The following is an 18961-nucleotide window of genomic DNA, read 5'->3' on the forward strand; positions in this document are numbered from 1 at the left end:
TTCCAGAATACCAAAAGGAATAGGACAGCAGCCAGACCTACCATTTCGAGTCAGCTTTGGTGTCCTGGAGTTCACAAAGTTCTCTATCTCCAGGTGAATGTCTTTCAAGTCTCCTGTATTATACAAGTGGCGTACCTAAAATGACACACAAAAACATTTAAATGATCAACATGCCATGCACCCCAGACACACACAGAAATAACCAGAAGACACTAAGAAGACATCCCAAGGTACAAAAGATAAGTACATGTAGGTAGCAAAAATCCTACCCCAAGAACCTCACAACAGCAAGAATCAGCTCATCAGTGCTGTAAAGTCCAGCTGACTGCTGCTGCTCAGTGGATACCAAATTGCAATGACAGACTGCTAGACTGGATTATTACAAAGAAAATGCACATGCACACATAGAAAACACAAATTTATAGGTTCCCTCTATCATTATATCACAGTTAAAATTATCAAAATGAAACATTCCTAAAAAGGAATTTGTTCAAGTACAAAAGCCTACTTATGACTGATGCAACTGCCTTTCACTGCTTCCATGCCACGCACACATCACTCTCTGTTCCCAAAACCCTGGCACAGCTTCACCTGAGGAAAGCCACTGCAGATTGCAAGCACCCAGGAGCACCATTTGTGACTTACCTGCTGTGGCCTCAAGAAGTTGACGTTGATATTGGGATATCGGGTGGCAGGATCAATGCTGTAGTGGCTGAAGTTTTTACTCACGTTCTCTGGGGTGGTCTGAGGCAGCAGCCTATAAATGCTTTCCCTTGGGAAAATAACACAAAAAAAAAAGTTTGGGGTTTTGTTTTGGTTCATCTGTTTTCCTTAGGCTTTGTGGTGGTTTGGGGTTTTTGGTTTGTTTTGGCTGGTTTGAGGTTTTGTTCTGCTTTTGTTTTTTTTAAGAGATGCATCACTACTACCATGGCTAAGTAAACTCTGGGGAGATAAACATTCAAATCAGAAATCTAACCACTTCAGACACTGCATAGCTAACAGCCAGCATAACCATATTAAAATCTGCACTTTAATACAAGTACAGAATTCCAAAGGAGGGAAGAGAACAATATACTAAGCAAAAGTGAAGTGGCTGCCCAGTACAATAAAGACACTGAAATACAGGAAGGACTCAGGAAGAAGGGCCACCAAGGGGACTGGAGCATTTGCCCTGTGAGGAGAGGCCAGGAGAACTGAGTCTGTTCAATATGTGGAAGAGAAAGCCCAGGGAAGATTTTACTGCTGTCTGAAGTGGCTAATGGGAAGGTGATGAAGTCTGGCTTCAACAGCAACATTATTTTCCTCACTGTTTTTTTAAATTCAAACAAATGGAATTTTAAGTATGAATTGTGCCATTTTAGAAATTATATTATGGTTCCTGATGGTCAGAAGCTGCAGTTGCTGAAGTTTAATAGGACCTAAAAACTGTTGCTTTTACTCACTCCCTCTTCTAATTACCTGAGTTCTGATCTCCAAGAAAGCCCCTTGAGTCACCAAAACCACACTCAGGCAAAGCTGATCAACACATCAAGAACTCAATACTTCAAAAAACACAAGATGCTCTTTGGCTTATATGAAACAAAGCGACCGAAGACAACATGAAAGATAGCAGGTCACAGCTTCCTTACAAGGAAATAATAAAAAGTATTCACAAGATAATAGGAGACAGCAAGAACTTTTGTATCTGGTACCTTAAAGGCACCTACATCCTTATCTGGTTTGTCATTGAAGGGCTGGTGACAGGCTCATTTTGTCCATGCAATGTCAATAAGCACCTAAAAAAAAGATTCCTCATCTAATCTTTTAATACTAGGTCCAGAAATAGCAACATTTCTTACTCATCCATATACTTCAGTTTATCAACTCCTTTGAAATTTTTTTTCTTTAACTGAATTATACCCTCATGCATTCTCTTAAAAACAGTGAGAGTCTGTATCTCCCTTTCTGGCTAGATATTTGTACTAAAAGAAACTGTAATGAATGATGAGATGTTGGAGGATTGGATTAGAACTGTAAATGTATTCACTTTCTCCATTACCTCTCTGCAAGGACTTCCAAAGGACTAGCTCCGAGCGACCAACTTCGTACCATCCAAGCAGAGTCCATTGCAGCCAAAAATCCCCTGGCTATTCCAGTTCCCATTGGCCAAAACGGCTGATATTACAGGTTACCAAAGGAAAAAAAAAGCAGAGAAAGGAAAAGCATCACTTAGGGAAAATCCTAAAGCAGTATCAAGTACATATTCAGGCAGTAATCCGCTGGGAAATTATAACTCAGTAATTAGCTTCAAGTTCCACTCCCACTGGGCTAGAGGAAACCAGATGTACAGTGAACAGCTCAAGAGCTCTCCCAAAGCCAGTGTTCCTCTATTTCCAACAGTAATTCATAGCCTGGGGTGCCCTAACAGCTTCTCTTCAAGACAGCACTTTTTAAACCAACTACAAAATGCTAACTACTAGCAGGCCTACAGTGGGTTCTGTAGAGAGTCAACAAGAAGCAGATGGAACAGACAGAACTTCAGAAAAAGCTCTGCACACATTTTCTTAAGTGCGATCATTACCACGCTAAAAATTCTGTTTTCCCAACACTCCCACCCTTCCTTCCAACCTCCTACTTTCTTCTATAACAAACAGCAGCTTTCCTTAGAGTGCCTCTCTGTCAGGCAGCATGGATCTCAGTGCTTTGTGCTCATTCAGAGCTGACCACGAACCTCCAGGAGGCTGTCCCCGACCAGCGCCACGAGGAGCTGGTGGCCATTCTGCTCGCGCACCAGGGCGGCGTTCTCGGAGGCGTACATGCACGTGAAGTCAAACATGGCCACATCGGGCTGCCCGTAGTGGTTGATGGCAAAGTCCAGTGAGGGCAGCTGCTGGTTAGTGGAGAAATCTGCTGCCTCCCTGGCATAGTTCAGCAAAGCCTCCTGGTCCACGTTCTCCCGGGACAGCAAGACCTCTGTGTCGGCATGGTCCTGTCAAAACCAGCACAGTTAAAGCGCTTTGGTCAAACCCACAAGTTTGTTTCAAGATTGGTATATATTGTAGCTGGCATTAAAATTCTGACAATTCTACTCATACAAATTTGCCTGCTAATTTCTTTCATTCCTATCTGTGTTAATGTTTCCAGGAGAAAATCTATTGTATTTGCAGGGTGCCCCGTGGCAGGAAGGAATGATGAATCTGACTCCATGTTCTCAGAAGGCCAATTCATATTATATTAAAGAATGCCATACTAAACTATACTAAAGAATACAGAAAGGATACATACTGAAGGCTAAAAAGATAATAATGAAAACTCATTACTCTTTCCAGAGCCCCGACACAGCTTGGCCCTGATTGGCCAATAAGTCAAAACAATTCACACGAAACCAAAGAAACAACCACCTGTTGGTAAACAATCTCCAAACACATGTGAGCACAACACAGGAGAAGCAAATGGGATAAGAATTTGTTTTCCTTTTTCTCTGAGGCTTCTCAGCTTCCCAGGAGAAAATCCTGGGTGAAGGGATTTTTCAAGAAAATATCATTGTGACAAAAATCTATAGAACTTTTATTGCAAACAGTAATCAGTCCTGCTTGCATTTCTGACTGTGAAAGGGCTAAGAAACTTTTGAGCATTTTTCATTCCCATAAAATAAGAGAAGCTCAACTAAGCTACTAAATGTTCCTTCAGAATATTTTATCTTAGCATGAGCAAAACTCCCAAATCTACAAAAGCAGACAAATTTGAAAAGGACAGGTTTTGTAACACTTGTCTGATGATTTCAAATACTTCAGAAAGGCATTAACTACCTTTTCAAACACAATTACATTCACGTTCTGAAATAACAACTGTAGGAAAACATTATGTGATGGAGGAAAAGCACATTTTCCTACTTTTCACCTTACCAAAAGTAAATCACCACAATTTTAGCTTACAGAGAATACAGAAGTTAATACCCACATGCCGTATCACTCCTTTATCCAGCAAGCTCTGCTTTTTGGCAGTCATGACAAAGTAGTGCGTATCATCCTTGTAGTAGACAATGTTCTCCAAGTCAATGCCTTGTGACAGAACAAAAGATGGTAATGAAGGAACAAGTTAGGAGTTATGTGCAACAGAAGTTCTACCAGAAGAATTGAAACTGCATGGTTAGAAAGAGAGAATGCCAAGCAACTTTCTGCCTTGGCTCTGGATGACTTTAAAATCTGAACTGTCAACAAAACCACAGCACATTTCACCTGCATAAAGCTACCTCTTTTAAAAAACCCATTTATCATCACTCTAAGGTTTGCATTCAGATGTGGAGCGCAAAAACAAAACTCTGGATTCATGACCTCTTCTCATTTAGGGCTTTGATTTCCTGAAAACTATAAATTCTCCACTTCTGAATCAAAGTGACACACATCTGCTTTGTACAGCAGAACAGCTACAAAAATAGAGAAGTCATATTTCAGAGGCAGCACTGACTGACTGCCTTGCACAAGATGCTTGATTCTTGATTAAACACACAAATCTGAGCTGCAAAATCGTAATTATAAAAACAAATAGTTTATATTTCACTGGAAATCTGTCAAATGCTGGCAAACCTGTGGCATCTCGGAGGTCCTGGAAGAACTTCTGGTTGAAGATGAAGGCCACACCGCTGATCTCTTCTACTTTGGCTTCAGCTGTGGTGTTGCGATTGATGAAGTTTGCTGTGATAGCGATTGCAAGCTTGCCACGGAATTCTTTTCGGCGAAACCCTGCAGGAAGGATAAAGTGGCAATGCTGCAAAGCAAACATCCTTCAGAGAGGGATCAGTATGCCACAGGCAGGTGCACTCACAAAGTAAAGGGAGAGAAGGGAATTGATGAGCTACAAACTCATCCAAAGAGGAAAAAGAGTGTTGTTCCCTAAACAACACTTCTCTGCTTCATCAGAAAAGTGTTGTTTAGGGAAAAAGCTGCCCACCACCTCATCTCTCATCTCAGTTCCTAAAGCTGCAATTTCCATTAAGAAAAAAAAAGGGATTCACTGCTACACAGAATAATACTCAACACCTCAGTTCCTACACCCAAAGGTAGAAGTAGCAACACAACTAAAGAAAAATGGTAGGAAAAATTATCCAGATCAAAAACCCTCATGTCTTTATTAGTTTAGAGGAAGAAAATAAAGACCACCCATGTCTCTGCTATAAATGGATGTTTACATGGACTTTTAATCTCCCTATCACTTGTCACTGTCCCTATAGCACTATCAAGGGTCTTTCCAGATGTTGATTGGTGTGTTAAAGGCCACTTTTGTTCCAACAAATTTAAGAATAAGTTCTGTTTGGAGGTGAATTATGAACCATTACCTTCTAAGGTGTTTCTCCTGCCATCCCCTCCAATGATGACTTCAAACTCATACTCAGACACTGGATGAGTTTTGGGATGGACCAGTGCACGCCAACCTATTCCTGTAGATAAACTCCAAGTTAGTGACAATATAAATGGCAATAATAATAGAAAAAAAAATAGATAAAATCAGTTCTTACTATCAATAAATCCTTCAATATGTGATCAGCCAAGAAACCCTGCAGGACAGCTACATTGATGAGAGGGCTATTCCTGAACTGTGCAGCAATTCCACGTGAATCAGAGGCAGACACAATTCTGCTAAAATGCCCCTAATTACTTTAAGGGCCCCTACAAACTTCTCTACTGCCTATACAATTAATAAAAGGCCAAAAAACAAGTAAGCTACAACTCCTGTGGTGACCAGAGAACAGGTTTCACAGTGATACTAAAAGTACAACAAGGATCATTCACCAATATAAATATGCTCACTGAAAGCAAAGAAAGGAGTTGTTTCAAAATGTTATGTAATAGGCTTAAGTATTTTAGAACCAATTACAATTTACCATGTCTTGGTCTATTTCTGTGCAGTCCTTCTGGTGACTTTGTTTCATACAGGAACTAATTTGGATATGTCACTAGAAAAAGCAAATCCTACTACAAATCCAAGCAAAAATGGATTAATAACTATTCTTATTAATGGAGCACAAGGAAAGGACTTAACATCATAAGCAGAGCTCAGGAGTGTATCCTGTGTATCCTACCACAACTCCCCCCTTCTCTACTGCCCATTTCAGTGCTACTTGCTTTCATTCTCCTGGTCCTCTGGAGGGTAAACGAGCCCCCGGAACTCCACATTGACATGGATCTCTATTCCCAAGATCAAGGCAACCTTCAAAAGGATCAGCTGGAGCTGACGGATACCTGCAAAGAAAAAAGCAGATGATAAAGAAATAGAAGGAAAAGAAAAGAGCACAAGTGCCCACATGTGTCTGTGTGACATTACTGATACCCTGACTTAAAGGCCAGCTGCTAGTTTCCTCTTCCCCACAGAGTTCCCTGCATTTCATCCAGGCACCACTGGTGTGTGATATTACAGCATGCTAAGAAAATTCTACACAGCTGAAAACCCAACTCTTTAACTCTTTTCCAAGCATAAAAAGTAATTTTTAGTGGTTTCAGTCCCCTAACCAGCAACAAGGGTAACAACCAGGACATGAGCTGCAGGAGAGGGAGGGAAGACAACACAGGCAGGACTGCATTTGTCACAGATGGCAGAGAGCCACTGGATCAGCCCAGCTGTAATAGTGACTGCACCTTCATCCCAGCACCTCTGGGTTAGTGAGGGCATAGAAATCTCCTCACCACCTCTCTCCTCTTCAGGTAACTTTGGCAATGAGAATGAAAATTACAGCGTGCAAACTCAATTAATTTGAAGGAAAACAGTTTACTATCATATTTCAGATATTGAAATGAAAAAATCCTCCACCTAAACACTAAATTTTAGCGTGCTGATACACAAAAAAAGACAAATGCATAAAGACTGGAAGAATAAAAATGAAAATAAATTAGAGGGGAAAAGCAATCTGCAAGGCTGAAGTTACAAAGAAATCTTCCAGTTTTACCATTTGTTGCCAAATTAAAAAAAAGACAACACAGACTGGTGGGCAACACCTGGTTGTGCCTTGTACAGTCACTTTTGGGGAAGAAAAAAGAAAAGAAAAATAACTCCTACTCCACCAAAGCATTCAGCTTTCAAAGAGGACTGATTTAACAGAATATAAAAATCATCAAGATTATTCTCAGTTTTAACACAAACATCTATTTAATCAAAACATATCTTCATCACTCTCCTGAACATTAACAAAGCCGAAACTGCTCCTCCTCTCTCCAGACTGAAATTCACAAGAATGTTCAAAAGCATGCACTAATTTTTCTTTACAAGTTGCTCAAGAGAAACAGAACAATGTGGCAGCTGCAGGAATGTATCAGCAAAAATCAGAAAAATTACCCATTAAAAAAAAAACGTTTAAGTGTACTTTTCAGTGTAGGAAGAAGCTATGCCTTAGGAATGTCTAAGAGATGACAGATAAACACTGCATGTTTTAACCTCATGACCAGCCCAGAATGCAAAAGTAATGCTGAACTGTACCACAAAAACTTGAGAGCAGGGACTGTGTAGGCTGAATTTTCACCCTCACCTTCCTCCCCCCAGGAAGAAGTAGTGCTGCTGTGCCCAGCCCTGCCTGTACTTACTGATATGGTCTATGGATCCTGCACAGAATTTGCCATAGAACTTTTTGGCGCCGAGGCCCCTGAGGTCGTGGATGGTGAAGGGCCAGAGGTGCAGCACGTTGTTGCGGGAGAAGGCGTCCCTCTTCTCTATCACCACCACCTTGGCTCCCAGGAAGGACAGGTCGATGGCTGTGCGAAGGCCACAGGGTCCAGCCCCAATTATCAGACACTGCAAAACAACCAGCACTGAATAACTGCACAGTCCTTGGAGGAAATGGGGATTTCTGCAGCAGCTTCCGAGCATCCCAAGGCTCCCAATCCAAGGAAGAAGTGCTCTTTGTCTGAAACATAAGCTGGAATTTCAGATCAGTCTCTCTGTTTCTACCTGCTAAGTTCTGGCATTGATAAGCAGAAACCACAACCTGAAAATAAAGTATACTGCAGAGCAGTCAAAAGACTCGGGAAGCAGGCGAGTAAAACTGTGTGCTTGCAACCCTTGCTCTAGGAAGAGCTGCCAAGTCATACTCTCCAAGCTACCTGGAGAACAGCAATGTTTCTGAAGGCTTCTCCCTCCCACATTCCACTTTTTTTTCTAAAAAAAAAAAAACAAAACAGAAAATCAAAACAACCCCCCAAAAACAAAACCACTGACAAGTTTTCCTCTCATCTTCCAAACACTGAGCTGGCCTTTCTTTAGAATATCTTCAGTAGTATTGCAAAAGCTACAGCAGACAAACACAAGACACTAATGTTTTTATAAACACCATCATTTAGAGTAAGAGAATAAAAGAGTAGCCAAGTCAGAGCACAATATTTTATGCCTTTGGTGGTGCTTTGGGGCTTCTACTACTGCAGCAAATGAGACTTCAGGGAAGTAAACATCATGTAAACAAAACCTTTGTGTGACCACACAAATCTTTTCTCCAACCTAACCTTTGTCATATGAAAGGTCTTTCACCTTCTCTTATCTTTTTCCACTCTACTCACAAACACCATCAGATGCCAAAAACAACTTGAGAATGTAAAATACATGCGTGTCTAGTGTTGAAGTACCTTCTGAGAACAGAATGATGCAGCAAAATACTTTCAGATTAAAAACCCAAGATAGTCAGGAGACACTTTTTACCCACAGAAACTGAGGTGCACAGAGAAAGTGTTGGTATGTGCAGTCACATAAATACAGTACACAGTACATTTCTTCATCGTTATCGTACTTTGAGTTCTACCGAGTAAACCAGAGACCTTGTTACCCTAGTGGCTGCTGGTGCTGCCACATGATTCTCTTCCAGATCCTTATGGCTGCACAAGAAAGCACTTTGAGAAACTCTTAATTATGCCAAAATTTAACTATGAGCCACTGTTCTGATAAACAACCAATCCCAAAAAGCAAAACTTGGTGTTTGGTGGTCATCCCCATCTGACAATTTTTAAAGGCTGCCACATTCTTACCACTTACTCACTGAGGCATAAACTCTGCAGGCACCATGAAACTGCAGAAGTAAAGCCTGAATGATGGAAAACCAACCAATTACAGCAGTGATGACATAGCTGTTGACATGCAAATTCCACGTAGGACTACTGAATAAGATAAGGAGTCACATAAATCTGAGGGCAGAGATCCAAGTCTAGAGGAAAGGGAAGGGAATAATAACACCACTGCTTCTTTAGTGGCTTCAGGAACCTGAAAGCATTTGGGACAAAAGGCACACCCAACCTCTGAGCTAATAAATAACTAAATAAAATTGTATATTGAACAGGTAATCTTGAACAGGATCCTCAGTTAGATCTATATTCTTTGAATTTTAATATTGCTTTCTTTGTAGGTAAGTGTAATTCCCAAACCTTGTCTTATTTTTTTTTAACTTTTCAGAAAATTAGCTCAGCACATCATACTTATTCAGGTAGTAACTACAAAGAGCCTGGATTTCAATAAGCAACAAGAACACACTGAATTGGGTGATTTTCATTCTTTGATAAATTTCCACATATAAAATATTTATGATGAAGTACACAACAGCAAAGGAATTGTACTAAAATCAGACTGTTCAAACTCAGGTTTCATGAAATTATAAGCTAGTTGCCTGCAACTTTGTCACAAGAACTTAAAAGGTTTTTTTCCTCTCTATCCTTCCTCCATGCTCTCATAGTAGGATGTGGTTAAAAGCACTTGGGTTTTGATTAAGATTCCAGATATTCTGAATGTAAAATACTCAAACAAGTAATTTATGGTCAAAGTTGCCTTTTTTAAAATTCCATCACAAAAACATTAAATTATGCTGTTATAAAACATAAATTCTAAGCACAATTAAAAACAGAAAAATTCTTTTCCACCTCTAATGCTTCTTCCAGTGCCAGATATCTCATAAAAACCCATCTTCTGCTACTCTCAGTCAGCAGTAACTCCATGACATGCCAAGTGCAGCCAAATAAAGGCAGCTACTGTTATTCCTTGTTCCCTTTCCCCTCAGTGACTCCAAGCAATTGCTGCAATTCCCTGCACTGAAGCTGTGTCACCCCTCAAAAACACTTCTTGCTCAAGATCTTTCAGACAGATTATATTAAGTTTCCAGTAACAATGCCATGGTAATGGAACATCAAATGCAAACTGAAATGCTGTATTCTCTGGATAACCAATGGAGAGAGAGCACTATTTGTAACTATTTACATTTGAACAACCCATCACGTCCAAGACACTTTCATGAACTCTGATTATCTGAATTCTGGTTAGCCTGGATGCTGGCCATGTGCACAAATTGGCCAACTCCAAGCACAGCACCTCATCCCTGAACAATTTTTAAATGGGCAATTAAGAGCTATCCTACAAAGTATGAAAACTTCAGAACTCGTTTATGTTCAAGTATACAGAAGCCAGGCTTCCTAAAGAAATTACTGACTTCTGTTCTGACATAGATAAAACTCTAATCTTTATTTTAAATTCTATCATCTCCACATGCCCACTTAAATCTTTGTACCTTTTAATCAGCAGTTTGCAAATTACATTAAACATTAGGAATACAAAGCCAAGTGAGTTAGGAAACATCAAATCACACATGACTCAGTTTTCAAAAGGCCTCTGCTTTAAACAGTTATGATTACCTCTTAGGAGTAAAGTAAATTTAAACATTTAATGGCAGATACTATTCGGATAGGAAACAAGAAATTAATAGAAACATATATGAAAATATAAGAGGAATACATGGTGAAATTTGGTTTAAAAAATATGTTCACTGCAGCCATTGCCCAGTCCCATCACCATGATCCTTCACACCAACATCAGCAAGTTCTGAGGTTCTCCTCTCATCATTCAATGAGGGGCAGTCCCACATGAGCCTCTCTGTTTATCTCACCACCACTCCACCACATGCTACTTCTACAACCACTCTCTTGATCCCAGTTCTCCAATTCCATTCTCACTCTCTTTAACTTGGCTGTGCTGTATGAAATAGGTTAAGCTTCTGGAGGATACAAAATCCCCAGCAACCTCTTCAGTCAAACATCACTCCCAGGATGCTTTACTCCTTTTATCCACTTTATAACTGTACTTGAAGAGAGGTTTTAAAGACACTTGGTTACATGATTTACTCAAAGCACACCTTTTTCTGATGACTTTTGAGCCTCCAGTACTCCTCTGGATCTCCAGTTATTCTTTCAGAGCACCACCTCTTTTCTCTCATTCCTCTCACTGCCAACTTCTCAGGGGGCTTCACCCATGATCTCATGTGATCTTCCTCTATAAATGGTCTTTGCATCACCCTCATCAGAGACACTGGTTTAATCAGCTTTGTCAGAGCTGTCAAGCCACAAAACCTCAAGAGTTGGCTACTTTTTGGCCAAGCTAAAATCTCTACCTTTCTGACATTTCCCTGTGGCTGCCTAGTTGTTAATTCAAGCTCAATAACACCAAATGGAGCACTGATGTCCTTCTAAACTCAGCTTCACTTCCCATGGATATAAATGTCGCACTCGATTTTCTGAATGCCTTTCATAGCTGGATGTCACCCTCCACTCATATCTGGTTTTTGTACGCTCTCACAATCAAGCACCATCCACTTATCTGCCCATTAAATCCCTTCTTTAATGTTTCATCTCTATTATTGAACCAACCTTTTCCACAGTGTTAACAAACACAGTCAGAGCCTAGATGCAAAAATCACTCTTAGAGTCTATTATTCAAATAAGTTAAAACCCTCTACATCTTGCTCCTTCCATCTCTTTGTCCTAAAAACATAAACCACCTATCTTCATTTCACAGACTTAAACACCTTAGCTCAGTTTAACCCATTATGTTTCATTCAAAGTAAGAGCAATTCCTGAATCTAATGAATGCACAAGGTGATCAGTTTTGCAGAAAATTTGGAATTCTTCTCCATGATGTTCATAGCACTTGGAAGATTTACTCCTAACCATACACAAAACCCACTACATTCATCTTCTGGTAAACCCTTCCTTTCTTATCTTGAAAATGTAAACTTTAACAGTGGTTGGAATTTTGGGGTGTTGAAGCTGCTGCCCACTGTGACTACCAACAGTGCCCAATTGTTTGATTTTCAGAGTTTACCAAGTGTTACTACAGTAATTCATTATAAATGCCTCCATCCCTATGAAAATAGCCACTGGAAAGTGAAACAAGATAAACAATTAAGAAAAGTATATAACTTTCTAATATCCAGTTGGAGGAAAATATAAGTCCACAGATCTGAAATTACATTCTCTAAACAAGATATATTCTCCCTCAATTCTATACTGAGGAATTAGTCATTAACTCTTCCAATTAAAGTACTTCCTTCTCTCAAAAGGTGCCTATTCAAGAGAAAGAACAGCATCTATTGTCCTCAACAAAGGAGGACAGAATCCTGTTCTAATTTTATCCTATTCTGCACTATTTGTCTATTTTGGAAAAAAAAAGTGCTTGATAATTTACAAAACCAACCTATTCTATTCACATTTCAATAAATGATATAAAGAACTGCTTTCAAACTGCACTGTCCAAGGGGAGCAGCACATAAATAACAGCTCACAGTAATTCAGGTTTAAAAAATAGTAAAATGCTGTGTGTGTGTGTAAAAGCAGGAATTCCTGCAGTAAATACCACACATACCAACCTTTTTAAAAGAATTGGTATGAGTTTCCACAGCATATTTTTTTCTTTGAACCTAGAATAAAATTGATCACTTTCTAAATAATGGGAAACAGTCTGTTTTGCCAAATTAGCAGAAAAGTTCAGTTTTCTTCAGAGAGTCATGAGAATTTTCAAATTACAACTGGAAATTTCCAAACACGCATATTTTGGATCCTAGACTCCAACAAAACACATTCCTGTTGCTGTCAAAATGCAACAAGGAGTCAACCAAGATTAAAGGTTTACCAATTAAGACTTTGCAAGCCATCTATCTATAGCACCTATGCTACAAAAACTTTCATTGTAAGAACTTGCTGGCTGCTCCTCCTGAATAAAATACAAACATTCAGGTGGGCAGTCACATCTGGTGGTGATAAAAGGAATTTCTGATTGCTGATCAAACACTAAAATTGTGAGAACATTCCTGAAACTTCCCTAGCTTACACCAGGCAATATTTTCCTACATCCACACCTTTTTACTGTGTATTCCAGAGGGATTGGGTAAGAGCTGCCTGGCCCATGGTGACTGAACCTCTTACCTTGGTGTTGGCGCATGCTTTCCCCTTCTTGTAGTCCTTGTGGCTGCCTCTTTTATCCAATTTGGCCCACAAGGCTTTGGCTTTCCAGTAATTGAGCTTGGACTTGAGTTTGTGATAGAAGGAACGATAGTCCTTGGGCTTTAGTTCCAGATAGTCACAGAGCTCCTGGAAAGCCTTAAGAGTCCCCTTGCAGGTGGAAGCCTGGACAAATCTGTCAAAGAGAACATGAGCCTGGTTCACCTTCTCGTTTTTACTTTCCTCCATGCTTCACACGTGGCAGCTGCCCAGGGGGGCAGCTGAGCTCTTCCAGTCTGCCAGATTTCCTGATGTTGTTCTGCTGAGCCACTTTCACCTCTGCCTTACAAGCATTATTAACCTATAAAACAAAAAGAAGAAAGCATAACTGAACTTGCTCTTTTTGGTTCCAAAATTTTGTCTAAGCCTGCTGAAGTGAGAGCCCAGATTCCCAGTCAGTTCTCAGGTGATTGATATCCCAAGGATTTCTACCCAAGCTGACTGAAGAGGAGGCTTCCAGAGCTCACTGAGCCTCACTGCAGACAGCAGCACATCTCACACCTCTGTTAAATCACAAAATACTTTAACCTGAGCCAGTGCCTTGGAATGAGTTTTCCCTGCTCTTTTATCCAAACTCATTCTGCGTGAAGAGCAGGGAAGTTACAAGTAAACAGGCAGATGTTACACGGTGTCTGGAAGAGGGCAGAGGCTGTAAAACAGAACAGGCAGACCCTACCATGTTGCAGCTACTGTGTAACACCACAGCAACAGTTATGGGCTGGTGTTAAAAACACGACTGCCACAAAACACTTCAAGAGTCTGTACTCCATCAGTAAAATAAGCTTTTGTGCCTTCATTCTAAAAAGACACGTCTTTGGTCATGATAAATAGAGATAAGAGAGGATGGCATAGCAGAAGCTGATATACAGTCCTTGCCAAGACTGGTTTTTGCACAGTGATGCTTACTGTGATCTTAAAAATAAGTTAAACCTGCTAATAGCAATCAATTTCTTGGAAAAATTAGTCAAGGCTGTAAAAAGGAAGCCTGTCTATGTTGCATAAAGCATTATAAATATTTCCCTTACCTAAAGCCTACACACATAATTCAGCCCATAAATGAGCAGCGTAAGAGTGAAACATGGCTGGTGCATGAGCCTTCTAAGGTCCCATAGTAATTCCCCTATTTTGTGTTTTTCAGCTTCTTTTGATATGCAGGTCCATAGAAAATTTTAGGTGGTAGCTGGGGTCTACTTTAACCTGCTGGGGCAGAGCTGCTGTCACGAGCTCTGCGCTGCTCGTTTCTGGGATGCCTCAGAAGCAGGCTGGAGACCTATAGAATTGTTTGGATCATGTTTAAAGCACAGGTATCAGCTCTTCCTCTCTCTCTTTTATATAGAATAAACCTTTTTCTTTCTTTTATAGGTAACACTAAGTATACTCTAAATTACCCTTCTTGCTGAGAAAGAATAGCTCTGTTTGCCTTCAGATATGAAGGCAGCATGGGAACATATGCACAAACTATGGAAGTGAAAGCACTTCCAAGGTGGTTTTTGCCCTTTTTTTTTTTTTTTTTTGCAAAGGGTATTGAGGCAAAAAGGGAAATATGTGGACTTGGATAAAACTTTTTAGATTCTCACCAGCTCTTTTCCTGCTTCCAGCAGACAGGAAGCCAAGCCAAACATTACAGCTCATGTCTCTTCCCCTCCCATATGACAGCTCTCCAGTAGTTTATTTGGGCACTCCTGCTTTTCAGCCTAACATGGTATTCATTATTTATGTTTAGAAACAGCAAAGGAGTCCTGGAAACCTTTACATACAGCCACAAGCTGGTAGTTTTTAAAAATAAAAGTTCCTACAGAAATCAAAGTACAGCAGTGGGTTATAGTGCAGAATGTAATTCTAACTTTATAAGGACAGCCATCTTAGAGGACTCAGTACCCACGAAGCTGTTTTTCTAACTGGCTGATAGTGATGCCCATGTCCATATCAGTGCCGCTGCTAAGCAAATTGGAACTGCTTTCCTTGTTTTCCATCTTAACTTCACTGTTGTGAAGCTGGAAACATGCTTCAGGCTTGCACCTCAGGGAAATCACGGCACTGCTACAGAAGCCAAGTCACAGAACCCTAAACTGGTTTGGTTTGGAAGGGACACCTTAAAGGTCACAAAGTCCCAATGCCCCCGCCATAGGCAGGGACACCTCCCACTAGAACAGGTTGCTCAAAGCTCCATCTAATTTGCTCGAGTGCTTCCAGGGATGGGGCATCCACAGCTTCTCTGGGCAACCTGTGCCAGTGTCTCAGTGCCCTCACAGCAAAGAGCTTCTCAATACCCAATCTAAACCTGCCCTACAACAGTTTGAAACCATTTCCCTTGTCCTATCATTCATGTCCTTGTTAAAAGTCCCTCTTCATCTCTCTTCTGGCCCAGCCAGGTACTGAAGACCTGTGTCTCCTCTTTTGTTCTCAAGAAGAATATTATAATGGACTCCAACAAAACACTTCTAACGCTGAAGGAGTCATTTCAGTGTCTCTGTGTCCTACAGACACAATAAAATACCTACAGCCTAAAGTCATATGCCTCATTAATCAGCACAGCATTCCAAGCTGAATACTCTTATGTTCCCCCCACTTCTTGCACCCCCTTTCTGCCACCCAAACACTCACTTTACACAGTGCTTTGCATGACTGAGACTTGTTCAGAAAAAGCAATACAACTACATGACCTAAATTAAGTGGAGTCACAATTCAGGTCTGTTAGTCCACATTCCACTTCTGATACATCCAGATGTAAGGACAGCACAGGGATCACTTCTTACTCTTGCTTCTCCCATAGCTTTTCACCAAGGAAGTGAAGCAGTATTGGTTTTGCACTGCTCAAACACACCAAAGTTAAAACCCAACCTCTTTTTGTCACATTTTATGACAGTACAAGCTGGCTTGTACTGGGCAATTAATTTGGCTATAAATAAGAAAACAAGCTGGCCCCCAGGATGAAAGAAAGGATTCTCAATTCTGTTCCATCCTAAGCTGCAGACATCTCACAGGTCCAGGAGCTGGGTGGTGTTAAGGAACACAGCACTGCCCAGGTTTTCAAACCCCTTTTATAAACAGGGCTTCATACAATAAACTTGTTCTTTTGCCACATGGACACTGGGGTGTGTGTTGCCCCACAAAACACGTGGATATTAAACATAATATCCTTTCACTCTAGGAACTTACTGCTGTGTGTCTGAGGTTTGCCAAGCTGCAGCCAAACCTGGAACAAACAGGTCATTTGAGCCAGCACATTCCAAGGGGTACCTTAGCATGGCAGCTCTGCCCAAATCCCATTTCATACAGCCTGGGAAATCAGTTATGCCCACGGGTGAAACACCAAGGCTTCAGTCACCACATTAGGTCACTCCCTAGAACTCTGCATTCCTGATGTAAACACCCTGAGCCCTTGGAACCCAAGAGCAACACGTCAGAGAACATGGAAATTACAGGAGGAAAGCAAGGGCAGGCAGGAATTATTTGCTAGGTTTCCAGGGTACTGGTGTGCCTTGCTGGCTGTTCTGCAAGTCTGCAGTATCCTGCATGTTTTGTCTCGAGGCAGCTGATTGCTGACTCAGATGCTCTGTGAATTCCTTGGCTTGGGAGCTGGGCGAGAAAGACAAAGCCCGTGGAAAAACGCATGCAAGAACAGTGTTCACGTTGCTATTTACAATAATAGCAGGAGGTTGTCACTGACTCATGGCTCCAAGTACCCTCAGGATCTCCAGTGCTCGCCCAGGACAAAAGAAACCAATGGAAAACACAGAGATGCAGGCAGTGAATAATTCCAGGTGGTGGTTCCTTCCCACAATCACCACAGATGCAGGAATATGAATATTTTATCAAATGCATACACGAGAAAGAAAGCCCAGTGCCCTACTTCTGCCAAAGGCAAGAGATAAGAGGAGATTTTCAAATTCCACACATAATGATTTTGGTTGTACAAATTGAAGTTCTGCAGCAAGTGTTGCAAATGCAGGGCTTATATATTTCAGGCAAATAAATCCCCATTATATGAGTCACCACTCCCTCCACATTTCCATCCTAATTTTGTTCAAAGTGTTCATTCAAGCAATGACTTGAGCCCAGGAAAAAAATAAAATACTACGGGAATGTATTTTTCAGCCATCTCTTTTTTCCCATTAGAAATTATTGAGTTAATTCCATCTACATTCACAGCTTGTTCTCTCTACCCTAAATCAGGAGTGAATAAAGCATTTGCCAAAGTAACTGCCCAGCTGCACTTCAGAATGCTGAGTTTCTCTGAGCACCATGTAAGTGCTTTCTTACATTTGAGTTATTTCACAGCCAGGCCAACACCACAGATGCACCCTTGACAGACAAACCTCTGAGAAGTCAGGCATCAAGAAGAAGCAGTAATACCATAAGGAATTTGAAAGCAAACTGGTCTATGATCATAAAACTACTGTCCAGCAACATTCCCTATGCCCTTGCCTCCCTTTCCTGGCTCCTTCTGTAGCCTGTGCCTAAGCAAGGCTCAGGAACAAGCTCGGCAAACTCTGAATTACTGCAGTACCCAGGCAGCCAGGACACACTTGCAACTTGGCTAGCAAAAGCCTAAGCACAGATTACAGTTAAGCTCATGCTACACACAGTGGGGGCACCTATTTTTGTCTCTCTCCTCCACCCTGCATCCAGTTTTCTTTTAGGAAACCAATAACCTTTGAGACTCTTATTCCTCATTGAATCTAGATGAAATTGTTCAAAAGTTATTAAGGATGAACTGAAAAGCAGATGAACAAATGGCTCAATCCCATAAGCCTCCCCTCTTTAGGAAGCCAAACACAAAGAAAAAAAAAATCTTTATTCCAACAAATGAAAAAGCTCTGTTTTAATTTCTAAGATTTGCATTCTTTTACTTTCAGCTAAAACTGAAAAAATGGATTTTCTACAATATGTTCATGACTTTCTAAGTGATTACAATACCAAAAAGTGCAGCTTTAGGGCAGTGGTAAGACTGTGGAACAGATGGCAAAAAGAGGACAATTTTGACAAGAAAAGCTAAAGCCAAAACTGGCAACTATTTTAGCTCCATATAATGCAGACCAAGAATGGGAAAGCAGGAGGACAAAGGCGTGGTTGCCATTGTTTGCAGCTTCCCTTTTACACCAGATGGAAAAAGGGCACGTCAGCCCTGTCCACAGCACGTCTTAAAATGGGATTTAGATCTGTTCCTGTTCATAACATTCAAGACTTGAGCAAATAAGCAGTCAGAAAACTGTGTTTTAATATACCATGAAACCTGAGCTGGTCACTTCTGCCCACCACATGGGAGACAGTCTTTTGGGTCCCCACCTCTTTCCTGCCTACCGTCCCTCCCAAGTTAGGCCAAAAGTGGGAGAAAGAGAAACCAAGTATGAACTTGACTGCAAATACCAGAACCTGCTCTTAGCACATACATAAACAGTTCATAGAATGCTCATGTCAAGAAAAACTCAACCCAGGACTCGAGAAGAACTGCTAATTATACACAAGAACATGGAAACATACAAATAGAGAAGCAGTTATGGAAAATATTTTGGTTCCCAAATTCACATCAAGGTACAGAAGGAAAAATGTGTATGTTGCTTATTACCAACCGTTTCTTCAATGCCACAACACAACTACTGAAAGCATTTGACCTACAAAAAACAACCTTTTCTCTATGAGAGCTCAAAAAGCATACTTTGCTGCTGCTGTCATACACAACTCTTTGATCATAGCAC

The 18961-nt window shown here is 40.7% G+C and overlaps 1 protein-coding gene across 2 annotated transcripts in view; it reads right to left on the minus strand.

Annotated features, from left to right (window-relative positions):
* MICAL3 (microtubule associated monooxygenase, calponin and LIM domain containing 3) overlaps nt 1-18961 on the minus strand; it is a 157112-nt gene that overhangs the window by 89508 nt on the left and 48643 nt on the right. For both annotated transcript variants that reach the window (XM_031060507.1, XM_031060508.1), the window contains exons 2-11: nt 13188-13563; nt 7551-7758; nt 6102-6218; nt 5315-5416; nt 4566-4721; nt 3940-4040; nt 2711-2968; nt 2039-2154; nt 646-772; nt 42-135 (exon numbers count right to left, since the gene is read on the minus strand). In XM_031060507.1, coding sequence (XP_030916367.1) covers nt 42-135; nt 646-772; nt 2039-2154; nt 2711-2968; nt 3940-4040; nt 4566-4721; nt 5315-5416; nt 6102-6218; nt 7551-7758; nt 13188-13451 — 1543 coding nt within the window. In that variant the 5' untranslated portion in view covers nt 13452-13563. The remainder of the gene's footprint in view (nt 1-41; nt 136-645; nt 773-2038; nt 2155-2710; nt 2969-3939; nt 4041-4565; nt 4722-5314; nt 5417-6101; nt 6219-7550; nt 7759-13187; nt 13564-18961) is intronic.

The sequence above is a fragment of the Geospiza fortis genome, unplaced genomic scaffold (assembly GCF_000277835.1).
Source record: "Geospiza fortis unplaced genomic scaffold, GeoFor_1.0 scaffold13, whole genome shotgun sequence".
NCBI classification, from domain to species: Eukaryota; Metazoa; Chordata; class Aves; order Passeriformes; family Thraupidae; genus Geospiza; species Geospiza fortis.